The sequence below is a fragment of the Pristiophorus japonicus genome, chromosome 1 (genome assembly GCF_044704955.1).
Source record: "Pristiophorus japonicus isolate sPriJap1 chromosome 1, sPriJap1.hap1, whole genome shotgun sequence".
Taxonomy (NCBI): Eukaryota; Metazoa; Chordata; class Chondrichthyes; family Pristiophoridae; genus Pristiophorus; species Pristiophorus japonicus.
In genome coordinates, this window is record NC_091977.1 from 109,314,268 (window position 1) to 109,335,726 (window position 21,459).

At 45.6% G+C, this 21,459-nt stretch overlaps 1 protein-coding gene across 2 annotated transcripts in view; it reads left to right on the plus strand.

Annotated features, from left to right (window-relative positions):
• Positions 1-21,459, plus strand: part of LOC139265343 (kinesin-like protein KIF27) — a 165,736-nt gene that overhangs the window by 79,389 nt on the left and 64,888 nt on the right. For both annotated transcript variants that reach the window (XM_070882312.1, XM_070882322.1), the window contains exons 9-10: positions 3,394-3,567; positions 16,179-16,384. In XM_070882312.1, the coding sequence (XP_070738413.1) occupies positions 3,394-3,567; positions 16,179-16,384 (380 nt within the window). The remainder of the gene's footprint in view (positions 1-3,393; positions 3,568-16,178; positions 16,385-21,459) is intronic.

The window sequence follows — 21,459 nt, forward strand, 5'->3', positions numbered from 1 at the left end:
TCTCCTTTTCCCCCCCCATCTCCTTTCCCCCCCCATCTCCTTTCTCCCCCTTCTCCCCTTTATCCCCTTCTCCTCCCCTCCACCTTCTCCCCCATCCCTCCCCCTTCTCCGCATCCCTCCCCCTTCCCACCCTCTGCTCCCCCCCCTCTCTCCCTCTACCCCCCTCCTCCCCCTCCCCTCGCTGTCAGAAACACAGACGCTGACAGACAGAGAGATAGATACTGACAGAGACACACTGGGGGCATCCCAGCACGCTGGTGGAGGGCTCCCGGTGCTGCAGTCGGTAAGTAGAAAATGTTTTATTTATTGATTTAAAAAAAAAAATTATTTCTTATTAATTTTTTTTGATTGATTTATTGGTTGATTTATTTATGTATTTATCATTTATTATTGATGATGGCTCTTTATTTGTAAAACTGAAGTGTTTAATGTTTGTAAACTTCCCTTTAAACCCCCCCCCCCCCATTCCTTACGCCTGATTTGTAACCTACGCCTGATTTACTAAAGTGTAGACAAGGTTTTTTCCAGCGTACAAAAATCTTCACTTACTCCATTCTAAGTTAGTTTGGAGTAAGTTTTCACTGACGAAACTTTGAAAACAGGCGTAAGTGGCCGGACACGCCCCCTTTTGAAAAAAAAATTCTGTTCCAAAGTGAAACTGTTCTCACTGACTAGAACTGGAGCAAACTAAATGACGAGAATTCCGATTTCAAAGATACTCCGTTCTACACCAGTTACTCCTAAAAATCAGGAGCAAATCATGTCGAAACTTGGGGCCAATATATTGGCCTTGCAGGGCTACAGTGCAGATTCACCAGAATGAAACCAGGCTTAAATTATGAGGACAGCCTGCATAAACATGGCTTGTATTCCCTTTGTATTCAGAAGGTTGAGCAGTGATCTAATTAAGTTGTTTAAAATGATAAAAGGATTAATTAGAGTATATACAGAGAAACTATTTCCTCTGCTGTGGGAATCCAGAATAAGGGGACACAATCCTAACATTTGGGCTAGGCTCAGAAATGAAATCAGGAAGCAATTTTTCATAAAAAAGGTAGTGAAAATCTGGAATTCCCTCTCACTATGGGTGTGTATACTGGGTCAATTTAAATTTTCAAAACTAAGATTGCGAGATTTTTTATTAGATAAGGATATCGAGGGATATGAATCTCAGAGATGGGTAAATGGAGTTGAGGTACAGATCATCCATAATCTAATTGAATGGTGGAAGAAAGTCGAGGGGCTGAATGGCCTACTCATAGTCCTGTGTTTCTGAAACTATGGCCGTGATTTTACTCACCTTGACCGGTCCGTGGCAGGCGATGTCGGTGGTGAGTCGCGGCCCTGGTGCTGACTCCATCCAGCTCTGTGCAATGAATTTCGCTTGATCAGGCTTGTTAATCCCCCTTTGTGTTTCCCAGACCAATTAGAAGCGGCAGGTCTGGTGATGTCATTTCATGACACATCATCAATCGGTTTCCTTAAAGGGACCATGGCCAAAGTTATTTTGACATTTGTGCTGTCAGTGTTCTACAGCATAAGCTTATGGAAGGAGTCACAGCACACAGGGGTATCCTCTTCCCTTCCGATGAGACCTCCCCAGGAGACCTAAACAGCCTGGTTGCACATGGTAGAGGGACCAAGACCTAGCTCTGTCGAGCCCGTGTGGTGGCTGGTGTGCAATGGTCACCACGTTTTTTTTTTTAAATCCAAGCACCGACATCTTCCACCCGTCAAGATTTAGTTCGGACCTGGAATTTTAGGTCCATCATTGAAACACCTGTAAACTTTTTGACGTGGAAGCATGTCATCCTCGATTCGAGGGACTGCCTATGATGATAATGACATGGCAGAGAAGGGCACAAGCAGGGATGGTGTCAGGAGGACCTGGGTGCAGTAGCTCAAACCTTTCAATGATCTCAGTAGATCACAGAGCATTAGTATAAAGTCACATTCAACCTCATCCTGCTGTGCCTCTCATCACATCCCCATCACTCTGCCTTCCCTACTCTAATCCTGCATATCATTACTCACACCTATTTACCTTGCACCTCCATCCATTCCTCTCTATCTACACTATCACATCCCCATCTCACTAGCCACCCCTCACACTCACCCTCATCCTAGTGCAATCATACCAACTAACAACATACAAGGGTAGCCACTTGGATATTTTATGCAATGTTCATGTAAAGTTTCTGTGAATGTGGTGTCAAGCATTGAAACCTTTATTTTCAACACTTTGCATTCTTGGACAGATTTGTGGGCACCTTTGGAAGTGGCTTAGTGAGTTGCAGTGAATGGTGAGACATAACTGTATCCCCCGCAGTGGTGCTGAGTGTGAAAGGAATGACTTGGACATTGTAGGGATGCTTTATGGTGTTGTTGTGGGATGGTGCCAACCTGGCGTATCGTGTGACAGCCAGAGTGTACAGCATCAAGAAGTAAATCTGGCCATGATGAGCTCCTCCTGGACAGCAATGTGCTCGCTGATGCCCTCTGTCCTGTGCAGCATCAAGTGATTGCGGAGAAGGTTGGTGTTAAGGCTGATCATGTTCCAATTCTGAGGACCAAGGTGAAACAGTATAAAGGACACCCATGTTGCTGGAATAGATGGCAGGTGACGTGGAGATGACAGAAGCATTCTGTCAATGTTGAGCGAGTTCTTCCAAAAAGTGTGATACTGGATAGTGAGTGGAAAGCCTGCAGAATCTGTGCTGGAAATGGACTGAGAAACAGCTTGTGGTTGAGGAAAGTGAAGATCTGTCAGGTGGAAGCTTTTACTGTACATTTGAAGCTGTCAAAGAATCAGCTGGAGCAATGGCCACTGAACTCCTGCCTCAGGTTGACAGCCATGGTCCCCCAAACTTTGTGGTTTCTGTGGGGGAGCAGTTAAACAGATAAGGTAAGATAAAATGTATTTTTAATCTCTCAACAAGACAATAATCTGCTTAATTGGGTCCCCCACCGCTGCCTGTCGGGTCTGCTTAGCGCTGACAGACCCAACATTGGGAAAGGCGCGTGGCAGCAGATTGACAGCAGGGACCTGACCCACTGTATTTTTAAAAAAAAAACACTTTCCCATCTGACCCGCCACCCATTGCGCCTGCTGACCCCATCCCCAGTAAAATTCCGGCCAAGTTTCCAAACAACAAATTTGCATATTTATGCCAATGTCATGTTTAGATATCCACTATGGATATGCATACATTTGGACTCTCGGATTTTCTTCATGTCAGCACTTCGTGCCTTCCCTCAATTGAGACTGGAAATTTGTGGGGAGGAGCTTTCTCTACAGTGTTGCACAAACATTCCGTTCAACTAACTCTGCCAGTTCTGTGTAAATGTTTGGCATAATTTATCGCTTTTCTCCCTTTTTATTTAAATATGTAGCTCCAAAACAGAATTTCTCCCCTGAGGCTGACCACCTACATCAGAGCCAGGTATTAAACATGAAGAACTTGAAGACTGCAGATATGGATGTGGCTCATTCCAAGCAGAAGATAAGAGAGCTTGCCATCAACATTCGTATGAAGGAAGAACTCATCAAAGAACTGGTTAAAACAGGTTAGAAGTGATAAAACATATGCAGAGTTTAGGTTGTCAGAATACAACCTTGTTTTGCCTTGGTATAAAAATATCTGGAAATAACCAAAAATATCTGTTAATGTTTTTTCCCCCTTTGTGTTGCTGAAATAAAGAATTAATTTATTAGAATCAGGCTCATCATCCAATGGGTGAATCAAAGAATACTTTGAGATTTTCCCTCTGTAGCTTTGTGTGAGCCATGGGAGCTTCCTACCTTCTAAACACAATATAAAGAGATCACCTTATAACTTCATTGGCCCTTGCTTGCCAAGGTAACTTTAACACCACAGTGTTGGAGCTAATATCTTAAAGCCAAAAGGCTTGTCTGTCCTTTTGATCTTTAAAGTCCCAAAAAAGCATTCCTCTTCATCTGCATTTCTAATATAGAACATGCTGTTCTGATAATATGGGACAAGCTTGCATTAGCCAATATAGGACATAAGACTAAAGTTTTAAATTTGATGTTCAATTGTTCAATGGCACATCGTCGGGAAGTATATTGCTTATGTAGAAGCTGATTCCAAGACCACATAGGACTCTTCTTAGTTTTGAAGAGTATTTGGAGAAGGGCTCTAATTTAATTAATACCTTCAATGTTAACAATTTATGTCTAATAATGTTGGCTCTGACAATACAAACTATGGGCTAGAGTTTCCTTTCAAATCGGCCAGTTACCGCCCAGAAATACAAGTTTCGTCAAAAAAAACATTTACTGCCCAAATACCGCCCAGCGGTAAATTCCACAGTCATTACCACCTGGCGGTATTCGATACTGTCCGCCCATATATTATCGCCCAAAATGGAAGTTTCATCGTGAAGATCGGTTTGCCACCGGACCTTTACCGTTCCGAAAAAGCAGGTCTTACTGGATCTTAAGTGCGCGGTATCGACACATATCTGACAGGTTTGTTTGATATTACACAGATCTTTATATTTCTCCACAGTTTGATGTATTTTTAAATGGATTGTAGTATTTTCTAGTGTTAGGCTATAATGGTCTAATAAAGCCTCATTTACTCCCTTAGTCTTTTTCACACTAGTCTCACTCACCCACTCTCTTCCGCCTCACGCCCCGCCCAGTCTCTCCCCCCCCCTCCCCAAGTCTAACCAAGCAGCGATCTCAGGCCGGCAGTTGTTGGCCTCTCGTCGGGGCCTCTCTGGGAAGGCGGAGCTTGACAGCCGCTTGTGCGTATGCACAACGTGGGAGCCGAAAATTCCCGAGTCAGTAGGCCTACTCTGCCGCACACTGCCCGTTGCACTTCGCTCCCGCACCGCTTCTCCGCCGACATGGTGCACCTGAAAACCGCAGGAGCACGCACCAGCGACATTCCGCCGGCTGAAAAAGACTCAACCGCCGGAACACCGCTCAGGATCGGGCGGGGGCGATTGAAAAGGAAAATCAAGCCCTGTGGCTTTGACAGCTAGTGGGTCAGCAGACCAATTATCGTCAATGACTATCAGTCGATACTGCTGCAGACCTCTACTTCAACTGATTTCATACAAAATATCCAAGTTTTCTCCAATTTGAAGGACATTCTTCAGTCTTCAAAATGGGGACAATGAAAAACATTTAATTCCTCATTTTACATGTTTTATGCAGCTCTTGTTAGATTATTTCAATGCCCAGGCAGTATCCATTAAGGTGCACTTATTGCTGTTTCTGTGATTTAATCCTAAACCTACTGGGCATTTTCTACTGACTCCTAAAGTCTTCAGGCTTCCACTTTTCCACTCCTCTTGTCAGAGGGTCCATTGCCTATGAGGAACCACATTTTTACTTTGCCAGTTATTAATTTATCCATTAATGGGCTAGAAATTTGGTGCTCAGCGATAATGGTATTTTTTCGCCAAAATAACCGTTATTGCTTCGCTATCGCTATCAGGCGAGAAATTTAAGCTTTAATTTGCGCAGCGGTAAAAATCAGCATTGTACGAGGATTTGCGGCGCAAACCGCTATCCTCGCCAACTTTAGTCCGAGGCCAATACTGCTGTGAGTTGGGCCTTGGGAGGGCGGAAAAACATCTACAAATAAATTGGAAAAAACAAACAAAAAAAATTCACAAAACATTTACAAGACACTTGTCTATCGAATCACTGCAAACGAATTAAAAAATAAAAATTTTAACTTGCCTTTTTTGCAGGTCTTCATACTTACCGCTGCTCCAAGGACTGCAACGCAGCTTTTTACGTCGCTATTTTTCGCACAAAATACGGTGCGTACAGAGCCAAATTTTTGGCAAAAACGCTTTTTCAGGTCTCCAACAATATTTGAAAACTGCTGCCGCAAAATATCACTGAATTTTCCGCCGACCGGGTTTTCGCCAAAAAGGTAAAATAGCACCAAAAACCCAGTCGCAAAATCGCCGAATTTCTAGCCCATAGTGTTGCTTATACAGACTGAAGTTTTCAGCAAAAGAACCCTCGACGGCCTTGTCTCAATGGGTAAGTTAAGTGTGTACTGTGATTCTAAGCAATACACAGCAGAAAAGTCACAGCTTTGATCCTCGGGGCTAGAAATTACGTAGCGCCCTGTTTGGGGTGATAACTTTTGCGGGAGCGCAAAAGTATCGTCGGGCGCTACACATTTGATTCTGCCGGGATCTTCAAGCGCTACCATTTCCCTTAGAGCGCTAAAGGGAGTGAGAGGGCCGGTAGCGGCAGAACGCTGCACAATGTTCTGTGCAGCGCTGCCGGTTTTACAAACTCCTTCCCTCCCTTAAAGGGAAAGGCCAATGCTGTCGCCATTGAAACCTAAGGCTGTGTATGTTTGTCAGCGGCACCTGCGATATGCACGTTGCAGCCCCAGATTACAGGGCTAAGCAATCGTGGGTTCCAAAGAAATCAAAATGCAACACACTGGGGACATAATTAAATTTTGGCCTACCTGACCACCACTGCCTTTAATTAGCGCTCCCCAAGCTGTTTGCCAAGGTGACAATGCCTCCTGCAGATGCCATTGTTGATGTCCGACGATGCTGCGGGGGCGGAAGCAAATTTTACGTTCGGGGCGATAACGGGGCGCTGCGCACCGGATGACATCACAATCTCTGGGGCATAAGAGATCATGGCGGTAAGTTATAGCCATGAAAGTTCACGGGCGTCAGTGATTTCGTCGTGAGTAACCCGGTTTGAAATGACTGAAAATGATGCTAATAAAACACACCAAACTATTTTCTAGTTAGAATGGGGTACAGTATTCAATTCCTCAATTTAAAAAAAAATTTAAAAGAAAAGAATTCTTGAACGTTCTTCCATGTTGGTTAAAAGTTTTTTCAGAAGATTCTAAAATTGGCTTCAGTATCAGCGAGAAGAAAAAGTATGCAGTGGTTCTCACTCTTGATTGCTGTCTCTTGACTCCCCATTATAAATTAATGTGCATAGAAATTAGGTGAGGATAGGATCAGTGCAGTTGTGGCCTCTCCTGTTCAGAACATTTCATGTCTAGATGCAGAATTGAAGAATGGCCACTTAAGTACATTAGAGGAGGGCTGCCATTAGCCATGGAATTGTATTTCAGCATGAATCATCTACTTCAGAAGAGGAGTAAGGGGATAAAGGTGGAGGAGATTGTGTTACAGTATGGAGGGAGTACTATTACATATTTGGCTTGATAGAGTTTTCCATAATCAGATGGCTGTGGATTGACCTCAAGGCTAGTTCCAGGCACCAGCTCCCATTGTAGTGAATGAGGTTATTCTAAGAAATACATGACCTCTCCATGGAATTTGCATTACAGAGCGGCTGAGGGAAAATAAATCTGAAATGACAGACTCTTAGAATGTACTTTGAACAGAAAGCACAGAAAGGGCTCAATTTTCCCCAAAGCTTTTTTTTGGCATACTTGAAGAGTTACGCCCATTTTGGGGGGGCTCAAGTACGCCCCAAAAAATGATCTAAATTTCCCCGTTTGATTTCTTCATTTTAGTGCAGCCTAACCTGTACTTTAGTTTTAGCGGTGGAGCCTTGATCTGTACCAAAAAGATCGGGTTGCCATGGTAACCAGAGACACAATGCGAGCTGAGGCTGCAAAGTGAAACATACAGCCAGCTCGCAACACATTAAAATACATTGCAGCAATTTAACTCCAATTATTAAAGTCCTCCCCACTCCCGATGCCGGTGCCGATCCCCACCCCTATCCCAGGCCGAAGAGCCTCCCGGTCTGCACCCACGCCTCTAGCCCTGGCCGAGTGACCTGCCGATCCGCTCCCACAACCAAGTGACCTGCCGGTCTACTTCCCCACCGACCACCCCCCCTCGCTCCCCCATCCTCCCAACCAAGTGATCTGCTGGTCTGCTCCACCTCCCGCCCCTAGCCCCGAGTGCCTTGCCAGTCTACTTGCCCCGAGCCCCGAGTGCCTTGCCGGACCTGCTCCCCTGCTCTTAGCCCTGGCCAAAGTGCCTCCTGGTCCGCTCCTCTGCCTGCCCCGAGTGCCATGCCGATCTGCTTCCCTTAGCCCTGGCCGAAGGGCCTCCCGGTCCGCTCCCTAGCCCCGAGTGCCTTGCTGGTCCCACTCCTCCGCTCCTAGCCCTGGCCGAGTGGCCTCCAGTCTGCTCCCCTGCCCTATCCCAGGCCGAATGGCCTCCTCCCTCCCGGTCCCCGTACCTGACTATACCCAAAAGGCTTTTCCCCCACCTCTCTCTTTCTTTTCCCCCACCTCTTTCTTTTCCCCTCACCTCTCTTTCTTTTCTTTCCCCACACCTCTCTTTCTTTTCTTTCCCCACATCTTTCTTCCCCCCCGCCCTCCCCCTCCCCCCGCACTGTCTTTCCCCCCTACGCTCCTCTCTCCTGCTGTCCGGACATCTGCTGCACTTACCTGCGCCGATTTCCTTACCTGCACCTATTTCCTTAACTCTTCAGAAGATTTTTCTGCAGAGGCCACATACGCTGGTCTAAGAAGAACTGGAGTAACTCTCAGCTGGCCAAACTTGCCTAAGTGGCCAGAATTGGCGCAGGTGGCAGGTTACTCCCCCTTTGGCTGAAAAAAAAACTTACCCAAAAATATCGCAACCATCTGAGTTACGCTGGTGCAAATTGTTCGGGGAAACTTTTTTTTAACTTAGGCGAAAAAAAGCGGCCTGCTCCAAAGAAACGGCGCAAATCACTGGGGAAAAATTGAGCCCCCTAACCTTTTTTTTTAACCTTTAAGTCCAAGTCATAGAATTGCTCAGCCCATTATGGTGTTATCCTAGTATAGTCTTATGTATGTAAAGGATGAATGAATGGAAAAGAAAGTTAGGTTAATTACATTTTAGATGTGATCATTATTGTTTCCACCTAATTCATTCTTCACCTACTTTACCCTGATTGTGGTCTTGTGAAAGTGCCCTAAAAAATGCCTTGAATATCCTCAAAATGCAGAGTAGCTGAACTCTGGGAAATCAAGAGCTAAGAACTGTCAGGCCTAAGTTATCATGATCACAGCTTAGAAATAGTGTGTTAGGAGACTGCAAATATGTCTGTTTGTGAATATGTGCATTTTTTTTTGTTAAAAAGAAGGCTGAGGTTATGAGAGTGAAATGGCCATGTGATGTCTGTATTTTTCCCCCATAATTTAACCTGAGATCGTCACAGTTCCTGAGCTGATTGACATCTAAAAGGGGGAACTCTTGTAGCACGAGTATCAGTCAGATTGGTTCATGGTAAAATTGAGGAGGTTATTTGAGATCAAGGGTGTTTTGATCCTAAAAGTAACATTTACAAGATTAGAAATTAAATTCTTAGTTAGATTTAATAACATTTTAGTGTTATAGTTTAGGACTGCCTAAGTGTGCCTGGTCACCTATCTTCTTTATGTGGCTTTATGTCAAATTTTGTTTGTTAATGCTCCTGTGAATCACCTCGGAACTTTTTACTACATTAAAGGCACTCTATAAATGCAAAGTGATGTTGTTGTGTAAACAGAGTGGAAAGTGCATCTCTGAACAAAATTAGCTCTAATTCTCTGAAAAGGCAGGAGAAACTGGGCCAGAGAGATGTTACAGAAGTTAAAAGATTTATAGCTACATGAGCCAAATAGCGACAGACATTCAGAGTGGGAAATCCGTATCGTTTGCGCCCCCTGTAACGGGGCGCAAACGATTTCTCACCTCAGGCGCAGGGCCGCTACCACCTCCCACGAGATTCCGCGGGAGGTAGCGGAGGTGCAAACTAGCAGCACCCTGCTCCTTCCAGTAGCACCCTGGGCTGCTACTGTGCAGTGACCCATTTTTGCCCCGGAGTGAAAATTCGGTAGCGCCCCTGTGAGGCCGTCTTGAGCAATGTCAGTGCCAGCCTCGCGGGTCACATACTGGACAACACTCTGCTCGTAGGGCGAAAATTGAAGGAGAGGTGCGTGGCGCTATTTTTTCCCATGGCCAACTTACTGGTGGCGATCTTGCCTTGTGGAATTTGCGGGGTCCACTTCTGTGGCAGGCTGCTGCCACGGCACTCCACTCCCTAGTGGAGAAGTAGTGGCCCCTTGCCCCATTGCAGAGTTTGCAGTGTGCCCTCCCCTTTAATGGAAGGGGAGGGCCCTGTACTCCCACCAGCACTATGCAGCTCTCCGCGTAGCATTGGTAAATTCCCGTGGTTAGTGACCCAGTACCGTCCCCGAGAGGAAATGGAGCGCACTGCTGGGGTGGGACTTCTGCGCAAGACGCAGGAAATTCCGCCTCGGGTTGGTTAACGCCCCCCAAATGGGCTGCTACCGAATTTCGGCCCCCGAGTGTATAACTACCTGTTATTTTTCTGAGACTAAGGGAAGTGAAAATTAAGGCAGCTAGTCCAAATACAGCTACCACAACATAAGGTGGATCCACCCTGAAAAAGAAGCTCCAGAAGGGAATGAAAATCGGAAGTTCATCACTTTGATGTCCCAGGAGGCTAACATCATCACCCCAGAGGAAGAAAAGGCAAGCAACTCCACTATGCCAGCTCAGAAGGACGAAGTCATATAAATTTCTGAAATCATTGCTAATGCTGTGAGCATATCAGTAATAAGCTGAACTAATTACAATTATAATATATCTAATGGATGTCATCTAATACTGTTAACTTGTCAGCTATGTAAGGAGTCTAATTATAAACTAATCTCACCATTATGTCAATCCTGGTTGCAAAGCTTTACATCAATTTATAATGAGCAAGCCGGTTATTGCTGAATTACTGTGACATAGCTGAACTACCTTCATTACTTCTTCTGTCAATTAACCAGATCGAATAAATAATTTGCATTTGTAATGCTGCTAATTATGATCATAAGCTGCTAATAAATAAATATTAGTTCATGACTTTATGGTCTGACTGCTTTGAATTAACCCTGTTGTGTATCTGTAAAGCATGCACTCCCATGTTCCGCCACCAGGGAGCTCATCCCCTGAAGTCCCAAAGGATCCCAGCATCCCTTGGGAGCACTGTATATAAGCCGGCCCCTAAGGCCTGTTCCTCAATCTGGAGTGTCTTAATAAAGACTAAGGTCACTGTTACTTTAACCTTCCTGTGTGCAGTCTCATCTGTGTTAGGAACACAATAACTGGCGACAAGAATACGAATCCAACGCAAAGATGCAGCAAACTGTGGGCATCCTGGAGAAGTTCTCGGAGGGTGAGGACTGGGGTAGCCTATGTCGAACGGCTAGACCAGTACTTTGTAGCCAACGAGCTGGACAGAGAAGGAAGCGCTGCAAAAAGGAGAGCGGTCCTCCTCACAGTCTGCGGGGCACCGATCTACAGCCTCATGAAGAATTTTCTGGCTCCGGTAAAACCCACAGATAAGTCGTATGAGGAGCTGTGTACACTGGTTCTGGAGCATCTTAACCCGAGGGAGAGCGTGCTGATGGCGAGGTATCGGTTCTACACGTGCCAGCGATCTGAAGGTCAGGAAGTGGTGAGCTACGTCGCCGAGCTAAGGCGACTTGCAGGACAATGTGAGTTTGATGGCTACCTGGAGCAAATGCTCAGAGACTTTTTTGTACTGGGCATTGGCCACGAGACCATCCTACGAAAACTTTTGACTGCAGAGACACTGAACCTCAGTAAGGCCATTGCGATAGAACAAGCGTTTATGTCCACCAGTGATAACACCAAACAAATCTCTCAGCACACAAGTGCTAGCAATGTTAATATATTAACTGGAACTGTGTTTGCGAGCAGAAATGTACAGGGCAGAACCCACGAGTCTGCAATTGCCAGCAGGCCTCAGGTGACCCAGATGACTCAGAGTCTACAACAAAGGATGAATGCAAGGCAATTCACACCTTGTTGGCGTTGTGGAGGCTTCCATTCAGCCGATTCATGCCGCTTCAAAGGGTATGTTTGCAAGAGCTGAGGAACAATGGGGCACCTCTAACGAGCTTGCAAACGAGCTGCATGCTCTGCAAAACCTGCTAACCACCACGTGGCAGAGGAAGATCGGTCCACGGTGGATCAAAGCAATTTCGAGCCTCCGAGAGAGGAGGCAGATGCTGAAGTACACTGGGTACACACGTTTTCAACGAAATGTCCACCTATAATGCTAAACCTAAAATAGAATGGCTTACCTGTAGCCATGGAACTGGACACTGGCGCTAGCCAATCCATCATGAGTAAAAAGATGTTTGAGAGACTGTGGTACAACAAGGCATTCAGACCAGCCCTGAGCCCCATCCACACGAAACTGAGAACGGACACCAAAGAGCTTATCACTGTCCTGGGCAGCGCCATGGTCAAGGTCACCTACGAGGGCACGGTGCACAAACTGCCACTCTGGATTAACCCGGGCGATGGACCCACACTGCTTGGAAGGAGCTGGCTGGGCAAAATCCACTGGAACTGGGATGACATCCGAGCGCTATCACATGTCAATGAGGCCTCATGTACCCAGGTTCTTAACAAATTTTCTTCCCTTTTTGAGCCAGGCATTGGGAACTTTTCCGGGCGAAGGTACGGATCCACTTGGTCCCAGAGGCACGACCCATTCACCACAAGGCGTGAGCGGTACCTCACATGATGAGGGGGAGAGAGTGGAAATCGAGCTGGACAGGCTGCAACGCGAGGGCATCATCTCCCCAGTGGAATTCAGCGAGTGGGCCAGCCCGATTGTTCCAGTGCTCAAAAGTGATGGCACAGTCAGGATTTGCGGCGATTATAAAGTAACTATTAATCATTTCTCGCTACAGGACCAATACCCGCTACCTAAGGCAGACGACCTATTTGCGACGCTGGCAGGAGACAAGACATTCACCAAGCTCGACCTGACTTAGGCCTACATGACGCAGGAGCTGGAGGAATCTTCGAAGGGCCTCACCTGCATCAAATATGCACAAGGGACTGTTCATCTACAACAGATGCCCGTTTGGAATTCGGTCAGCTGCAGCAATCTTCCAGAGAAACATGGAGAGCCTACTCAAGTCGGTACCACACACGGTGGTCTTTCAGGACAACATATTGTTCACGGGTCGGGATATCACCGATCACCTACAATACCTGGAGGAGATCCTCCAGCGACTGGATCACGTAGGGCTGCGGCTGAAGAGGTCGAAATGCGTCTTCATGGCAACAGAAGTGGAGTTTTGGGGGAGAAAGATCGCGGCGGACGGCATTCGGCCCACAGACGCCAAGACAGAGGCTATCAGGAACGCGCCCAGGCCACAGAATATCATGGAGCTGCGGTCGTTCCTGGGACTCCTCAACTATTTTGGTAACTTCCTACCGGGGTTAAGCATCCTTTTAGAGCCCCTACATGTGTTATTGCGCAAAGGTGGAACTGGGTATGGGGAAAAAGCCAAGTAATTGCTTTTGAGAAAGCCAGAAACATTTTATGCTCCAACAAGCTGCTTGTATTGTATAACCCATGTAAAAGACTTGTGCTAGCATGTGACGGGTCGTCGTACGGAGTCAGGTGTGTATTACAACAAGCTAATGTTGCGGGGAAGTTGCAACCTGCCGCCTATGCTTCCAGGAGCTTGTCTAAGGCCGAGAGGGCCTACAGCATCATTGAGAAAGAGGCATTACCGTGTGTGTTCAGGGTAAAGAAAATGCATCAGTACCTCAAATTTGAGCTGGCAACCGATCACAAGCCCCTCACATCCCTGTTCGCTGAAAACAAGGGGATAAAGACTAATGCCTCAGCCCGCATACAAAAGTGGGCACTCACGCTATCAGCGTATAACTGTACCATCCACCACAGGCCAGGCACCGAGAACTGTGCGGATGCTCTCAGTCGGCTACCATTGCCCCCCACGGGGGTGGAAATGGCGCAGACTGCAAACTTGTTGATGGTGGCGCAGGCCGTAGACTTGTTGATGGTCATGGAAGCGTTTGAAAATGATAAATCACCTGTCACGGCCCGCTAGATTAGGACTTGGACCAGCCAAGATCCTCTGCTGTCCCTAGTAAAAAAAACTGTGCACTGCATGGGAGTTGGGGCAGCATCCCTGTTGAAATGCAAGAGCCAATCAAGCCGTTCCAGCGGAGAAAGGATGAGCTGTCCATTCAGGCAGACTAGACTGCCTGTTGTGGGGTGACCGCGTAGTGCTACCAAAAAAGGGCAGGAAGACGTTCATCTCGGATCTCCACAGCACACACCCGGGTATAGTCATGATGAAAGCGATAGCCAGATCCCACGTGTGGTGGCCCGGTATCGACTCTGACTTAGAGTCCTGTGTACGGCATTGCAGCGTATGTGCTCAGTTGAGCAACGCACCCAGAGAGGCACCACTAAGTTTGTGGTCCTGGCCCTCCAGACCATGGTCGAGGATCCATGTCGACTATGCGGGCCCATTTCTCGGTAAAATGTTCCTGGTGGTGGTGGATGCTTTTTCAAAATGGATTGAATGAGAAATAATGTCGGGAAGCACCACCACCGCCACCATTGAAAGCCTGAGGGCCATGTTTGCCACCTACGGCCTGCCTGACATACTGGTCAGTGACAACGGGCCATGTTTCACCAGTGCTGAATTTAAAGAATTCATGACCCACAATGGGATCAAACATGTCACCTCGGCCCCGTTTAAACCAGCCTCTAATGGGCAGGCAGAGCGAGCAGTACAAACCATCAAACAGAGCCTTAAACGAGTCACAGAAGGCTCACTCCAAACCCGCCTGTCCCGAGTACTGCGCAGCTACCACACGAGATCCTGAAAAGGACACTTAAAACCAGACTCTCGCTGGTTCACCCCAACCTGCATGATCAGGTAGAGAGCAGGCGGCGGCAACAAAATGTAACGATGGTCGCGCCACTGTGTCACGGGAAATTGATCTGAATGACCCTGTGTATGTGCTAAACTATGGACATGGTCCCAAGTGGATCGCGGGCACGGTGATAGCTAAAGAAGGGAGTAGGGTGTTTGTAGTCAAACTAGACAATGGACAAATTTGCAGAAGGCACCTGGACCAAACAAGGCTGCGGTTCACAGGCTGCCCTGAGCAATCCACAGCAGACACCAACTTTTTCGAGCCCACAACACATACCCAAAGGATCAACGACACCATGCCGGACCAGGAAATCAAGCACATCACGCCGAAAAGCTCCTGCAAGGCCATGCTCACGTCGCAGCCCTGCAGGGCCAACAACACGCCAGCCCAGCGAGGGCACAGTCAACACACCAGAACAGACATTTGTACCGAGGCGGTCCACCAGGGAAAGAAAGGCTCCCGACCGCCTCACCTTGTAACTAGTTTTCACTTTGACTTTGACTTTGGGTGGGGGGGGAGTGATGTTGTGTATCTGCAAAGCATGTACTTCCATGTTCCGCCATCAGGGAGCTCATCCCCTGAAGTCCCAAGGGATTCTAGCTTCGCTTGGGAGCACTGTATGTAATCCGGCCCCTAAGGCCTGTTCCTCACTCTGGAGTGTCTTAATAAAGACTGAGGTCACTGTTACTTTAACCTCCCTGTGTGCAGCCCCATCTGTGTTAGGAACACAATAAACCCTTTCTACTGAATCATCAATCAGTAGCTTTTGCGTTTCCTAATATAGAGACAATATGTTAAATGTTAATATATTCTAAACTGGTTGATGCAAGATAGTTTGGTGGCCCAAATTTAGGCATCATTCTTCCCAGGGCATAGACTGGTGATAAACCCTTGACAGTTCCTTGATGAAGCGTTAAAGCGAGGCGGTTATGGAGTCATCTGGAGCCCTATTTATAAATATCCCTTTCAAGATTCATTAGAGTACTTGCAAATTCTTGAAGCCTAATTGTCAATACTGTTAAAATTGTTATTTGTATACACATGGTCACCCACCTTCATTAAAAAGAACGGAGTTTTTTTATACAGGGTAGGAATGGGGAAAACACTTGAGGCCACAATAAGACAGCCTCTAAAAGGGTACTTTCTCCCATTGGATTATGGGCCTGATTTTAATGTATATGAGGGATAAAGTACATGGAACAAATGAGTATGACTACATAAAGGTTGGCTTTTCAACACTTGGGTGCCTTTGTTTCTCCTATAAAATTGGGGAGGCATAAAATGTAAGAGAAAATCTGCTTTATTTTCTGAGATGACTGGAGGTAATGTTCATTTTTCGAAAGTTCTCCGTTGTTGCCTTTTGTCATTGTTATTGTTCTATTTTATTACTGATGAATTTATTGTACTTCTATCTATTTACTAATTTATTCATTCAGGCAAGGATGCCCAGGCTGTGAACCGACAGTATTACCAAAAGATCACTCAGTTGGAACAAGAAGCTGAGCAGGCCAAGACTGAGCTGACAGAAGCTCAGAAACAACTACAGGAACTGGAGAATAAGGAGCTCAGGGATGCTACAGAGAAAGCCAAGCTACAAAAAGAATTCCGCAAGCAAATGGAAACAGCTAAACTTAAAGTGCAGGTTAGTCATTTCTATAATCTGCACAAAAAATACTTCAAAATGCATTCAATAAACAAAATTCATAAATCACAATAGTTTCTAGAATAAGTACTTCCTAACAGTGTTCATTGTTATAATTTGGGCTCACTCCTGACACTTTTTCTCTTGTGCCCAATGTAAATGTAACCTTATGAATGAAGTAATCTGAGACAGCAGGCTGCATGGTAAATAGTGCACCCTTTTATCAATGAGGTACACAATGGAAATAGTACAGAATACCACCACACACCCGTATTCTCTCAAACAGACAGACAAATAAAACTCAGAAAGACTATATATCGCTGTTTTAAAAAAAAATACAAATCAAGTTTATAAAGAAGTAAGATTAACAGAAGCAATAGTTTAAACAAAAACGTATTAGCTAGTTCACAACTCTGCGTGTAATGTCTCTTCCAAAATTACAAATGTCTCAAACCTCAGCAGTTCTTAGAAATAACTCGCAGTTTGGAGCAAGGATGATATGTATTCAGGATGAGAAAATTGATGTCCGATTGAACTCTCTCAGAGTCCTTTGTTGATTCCCTCACCTCACAAAATAATGTACAGATTCTTCTGATCAACAGGGCAGACCTCCGATCCATTGTATAACTCCTCCGTCCCCTGGATGGGAGCAGTACTCATTGGTTCTTATAACGAGAAATATACTATTGTCTTGCTTGGGTGAATTAGAACAACAACAACAACTTTCATTAATTTATATCATTTCTTTAACATAGAAAAATGTTCCAAGGCGCTTCGCAGAAGCATAGTAAGATAAAAGTGGACACCGAGCCAAAGAAAGATATCAGGAAGGGTGACTAAATATTTGGTCAAAGAGGTAGGTTTTAAGGAGGGCCTTAAAGAGGGAAGGTAGGTAGAGAGGTTTAGAAGAGGAATTCCAGAGCTTGTGGCCTAAATGACTGAAGGTACACCACCAATAGTGAAGAGAAAGGAATGGGGGATGCACAGGAGGCTGGAATTGGAGGAACACAGAGTTCCCAGTGAGTTGCGGGGCTGGAGAGGGTTACAGAGATTGGGAAGGGTGAGGTCATGAAGATATTTGTACCTGAGGATGAGCATTTTAAATTTGCAGTGTTGGGGGACCAGGAACCAATGTAAGTCAGGAAGCACAGAGGTGATGGTTGAGCTTGACATGTTGTGAGAGACAGAGTTTTGAATGGGCTGAAGTTTATTGAGGGTGGAAGATTGGAGGCTGGCCAGGAGAGCAATGGAGTAGTCAAGTCTGGAGATGACAAAGATATGGATGAGTGTTTTAGCAGCAGATGTCCTGAGGGAGAGGTAGAAACAGACAATGTTAGAGGTGATGGAGAGGATATGAGATTGGAAATTCAATTTGGGTTCAAATAAGATGTCGAAATTGGAAACAGCCTGCTTCAACCTGAGACAGTGGCTGAGTGGGGGATGGAATTAGTGGCGGTCTTCTCAATCGAGGAAATTGTTGCTAAACCAGGATGGGTTGTCGGATAAGCAATCTGTTAACACTGAGGCAGTTGAGAGATTGAGAGATGTAGTTGAAAAATGTCTAGATCTGGGTGTCGCCAACTTGCATGGAATCTGACCCCATGTCTTCGGAAGATGTTGCCAAGTGGCAGCATGTAGATTAGGAAGAGTAGGAGGCCAAGGATAAATCCATGGAAGATTGTGAGGTAACTTTGAAGGGACGGGAAGATAAGTCATTGCTGGAGATACTCTGATTACAATTGGATAGTTAAGAGTGAAACCAAATGAGAATAGTTCCACTCAGCTGGACAACAGAGAAGATGTGTTGGAGGAGGATGGTGGTCCATCTTGTTAATGGCAGCAGATAGGTTGAGGATAGAGAGTACACCACAGTCAAAAAGGATGTTATTTATGACTTTGATTCGGGTCATTTCAGTTCATGGAGCATCCTCTTCCCATTAGTTATTTAATTGTCCACCACCATTCATGACTGGATGCAGAGCTTTGATCTGATTCATTTGTTGTGAGATCGATATAGCATGCTGCTTTCGCTGTTTAGCTTGCATGTAGTCCTGTGTTGTAGCTTTACCAGGTTGGCACTTCATTTTTAGGTACGCCAGGTGCTGCTCTTGGCATGCTCTTCTGCACTCCTCATTGAACCAGGGTTGGTCTCCTGGCTGGATGGTAATGGTAGAGTGAGGAATATGCCTGTTCATGAGGTTACATATTATGGTGGAATACAATTCTACTGCTGCTAATGGCCCACAGCACATCATGGATGCCCGGTTTTAAGCTGCTAGATATATTCTAAATCTGTCTCATTTAGCACTACACAAGATGATGGAGGTATCCTCAGTGTGAAGACGGGACTTCGTCGCCACAAGGACCGAGCGATGGTCACTCCTATCAATGCTGTCATGGACAGATGGATCTGCAAAAGGTAGATTGGTGAGGACGAGGTCAAGTGGTTTTTTCCCTCGTATTGCTTCTCTCACCACCTGCCACAGGCCCAGTCTGACAGCTATATCCTTCAGGATTCAGTCAGCTCGGTCAGTAGTAATGTCACAGAGTCATGCTTGGTGATGGACATTGAACTCTCCCACCCAGAGTACATTCTATGCCCTTGCTGCCATTCATACTTCTTCAAGTGGTGGTCAACTTGGAGGAATATTGATTCATCAGCTGAGGGAGGAGGTAGGCGGTAATCAGCAGGAGGTTTACCTGCTCATGTTTGACCTGATGACATGAGACTTCATGGGGTCCAGAATCAATGTTGAGGACTCCCAGGACTCCCGAATGTATACAACTGTACTGCCATCTCTGGTGGGTCTATCCTGCCGGTGGGACAGGACATATCGTGGATGATGATGGAGGAGTCTGGGACGTTGGCTGAAATGTATGATTGTGTGAATATGACTGTCAGGTTGTCACGTGACTAGTCTGTGAGACAGCTTTCCTAATTTTCGTACAAGTTCCCAGATGTTAGTAAGAAGGTAAGAAGGACTTTGCATAGTCGACAGGTGCCTTTGTCATGTCCGAATCGGATGCCTAGGTCAATGCCGGGTGGTTGGTCCAGTTTTATTCTTATTATACTTTGTCTTAGCAGTTTGATACAACTGAGTGGCTTGCTACGCCATTTCAGAGGGCAGTTAAGTGTCAACCACACTGCTGTGGATCTAGAGTCATGTAGGCCAGACTGGGCAAGAACAGCAGATTTTCCTCCCTAAAGGACTTTAGTGAACCAGGTGGGTTTTTACGACAATCCTGTAGTTCCATGGTCACCATTATTGAAACTAGCTTTTTATTCCAGATTTATTTAATATTGAATTTAAATTCACCAGCTGCTGGTGGGATTTGAATTCATGTTTCATGTCATGTAACCCAGGCCTCTGGATTACAAGTCCAGTAACATAACTAATATGCTACCGTTTCCATTGGAAAGATTCAAACATGGAGTTGCTGGAAAGATGGGCACGGATTTAGAAGGCGACAAACGTTCAAAGAATTTGGAGACAAAAGGGATGTTGAAGATGAATGGTAGTTTGCAAGGACTGAGGAATTGAGGGTGGGCTTTTTGTGGAGTGGGGTGTTGAAAGGGAGGGGGACAGTACTGGTGGAGAGGGAACTATTTACTTTGTCAGCTAGGAAGGGAAATTAGGTTAGCAGTTTAGTGGGAATGAGGTCAAGAGAGGAGGAGGCAGGTCTCATGGACAAAATGAGCTCAGAAAATACATGAGGGGAGATCTGAGAGAGAAAGATGTGGGTTCAGGGGTGAGCCTTGAAGGAGGCTTAGTGGGCAAGGGGGAGGGGGCATGTGGCAGAGGCAGATAAACACTGCCTTATTGCGCCTGTAATATTTAATTACCCTCTCGTTACCTCTCTATGATCTGCTTTGCTGTATCGACACAGGCTCAAAGCGTGCAGACGGATCGTCTGGCTCAGTGAGTTGCCCGCTGATCAGTGAATGTGGGCTATCTGTTTCCCATTTGCTCGATAAATTTTGATGAGGCCACTAAATGATTGGGCCAGTTGACTCAGAGTTGTGGACTCCTGGTCAAGAAACCGTATTGTTAAATCATTTTCCAGAAATCGTTGTTCTTGATATTAATAGTTGTAGCTGGAAACGGGCATCTATAATGTCTGTGTTACGTGAGACTCAACTCCCATTAAGTCCCTTTGTTGATCTCCGCTTGGAAGTCGTCTGGTGATTGTACAGCAAGAAGTAGTCGACGGCAAAAACATGCCATACTTGTACCCAGTTCCAGGCAGCTTATGGCTACAAAATTGTTAATCAAAGACTTTGAAAGTAACTGGACAACCTTCACCCTCAGAAGCTTGTTTCTAGCCATTCACCCACAAGTATGACAAAGCAAAACTGTGACTTTAGTAAACAAGATATGTTGAGATTTACACCTGTTTCGAAGGCCTGATATAATCGCATATGAAATGGACTGTAAATATGGCAAGATCACAGCCTAGTAATCCATATTGATTGTTTCTGTCACTTAGGTGAGTCATGTGTCTTCTTTCACTTACTGAACAATAAGACAAAATACTGCAGATGCTGGAAATCTGAAATATAACCAGAAAATACTGGAAATTTTCAGCAGGCCAGGCAGCATCTGTGGAGATAGAAACAGAGTTAACGTATCAGGCCGGTGCCCTTTAGTCAGAACTGGAAATTGTTACAAATGCAACATGTTTTAAGTAAGTACAAAGGTAGGGAAAGGAGGGCCGGGGAGGAAAGAATAATAGGGAAGGTGGAAGGCTGGAGTGATTAAATGAACAGCAGAATCATTATCTGCATTTGCTGTCCAAAAAATGGGAGCAGTGGTTATGATCTGAAATTGTTGAACTTGATGTTGGGTCCAGAAGGCTATAAAGTGCATAATTGAAAGATGACTGCATTTTCAAAGATCCAACACAGGCACAACGGGCCGAATGACATCCTTCTGTGCTGTAAGTTTCTATGATGCTATGAAGTGCTGTTCCTCGAGCTTCCATTGGGCTTCTTTGGAACAATGTAGGAGTCCAAGGACAGAGAGGTGGAAGTAGGACAGAGAATTAAAATGGCAAGCGGCCAGAAGCTCAGGGTC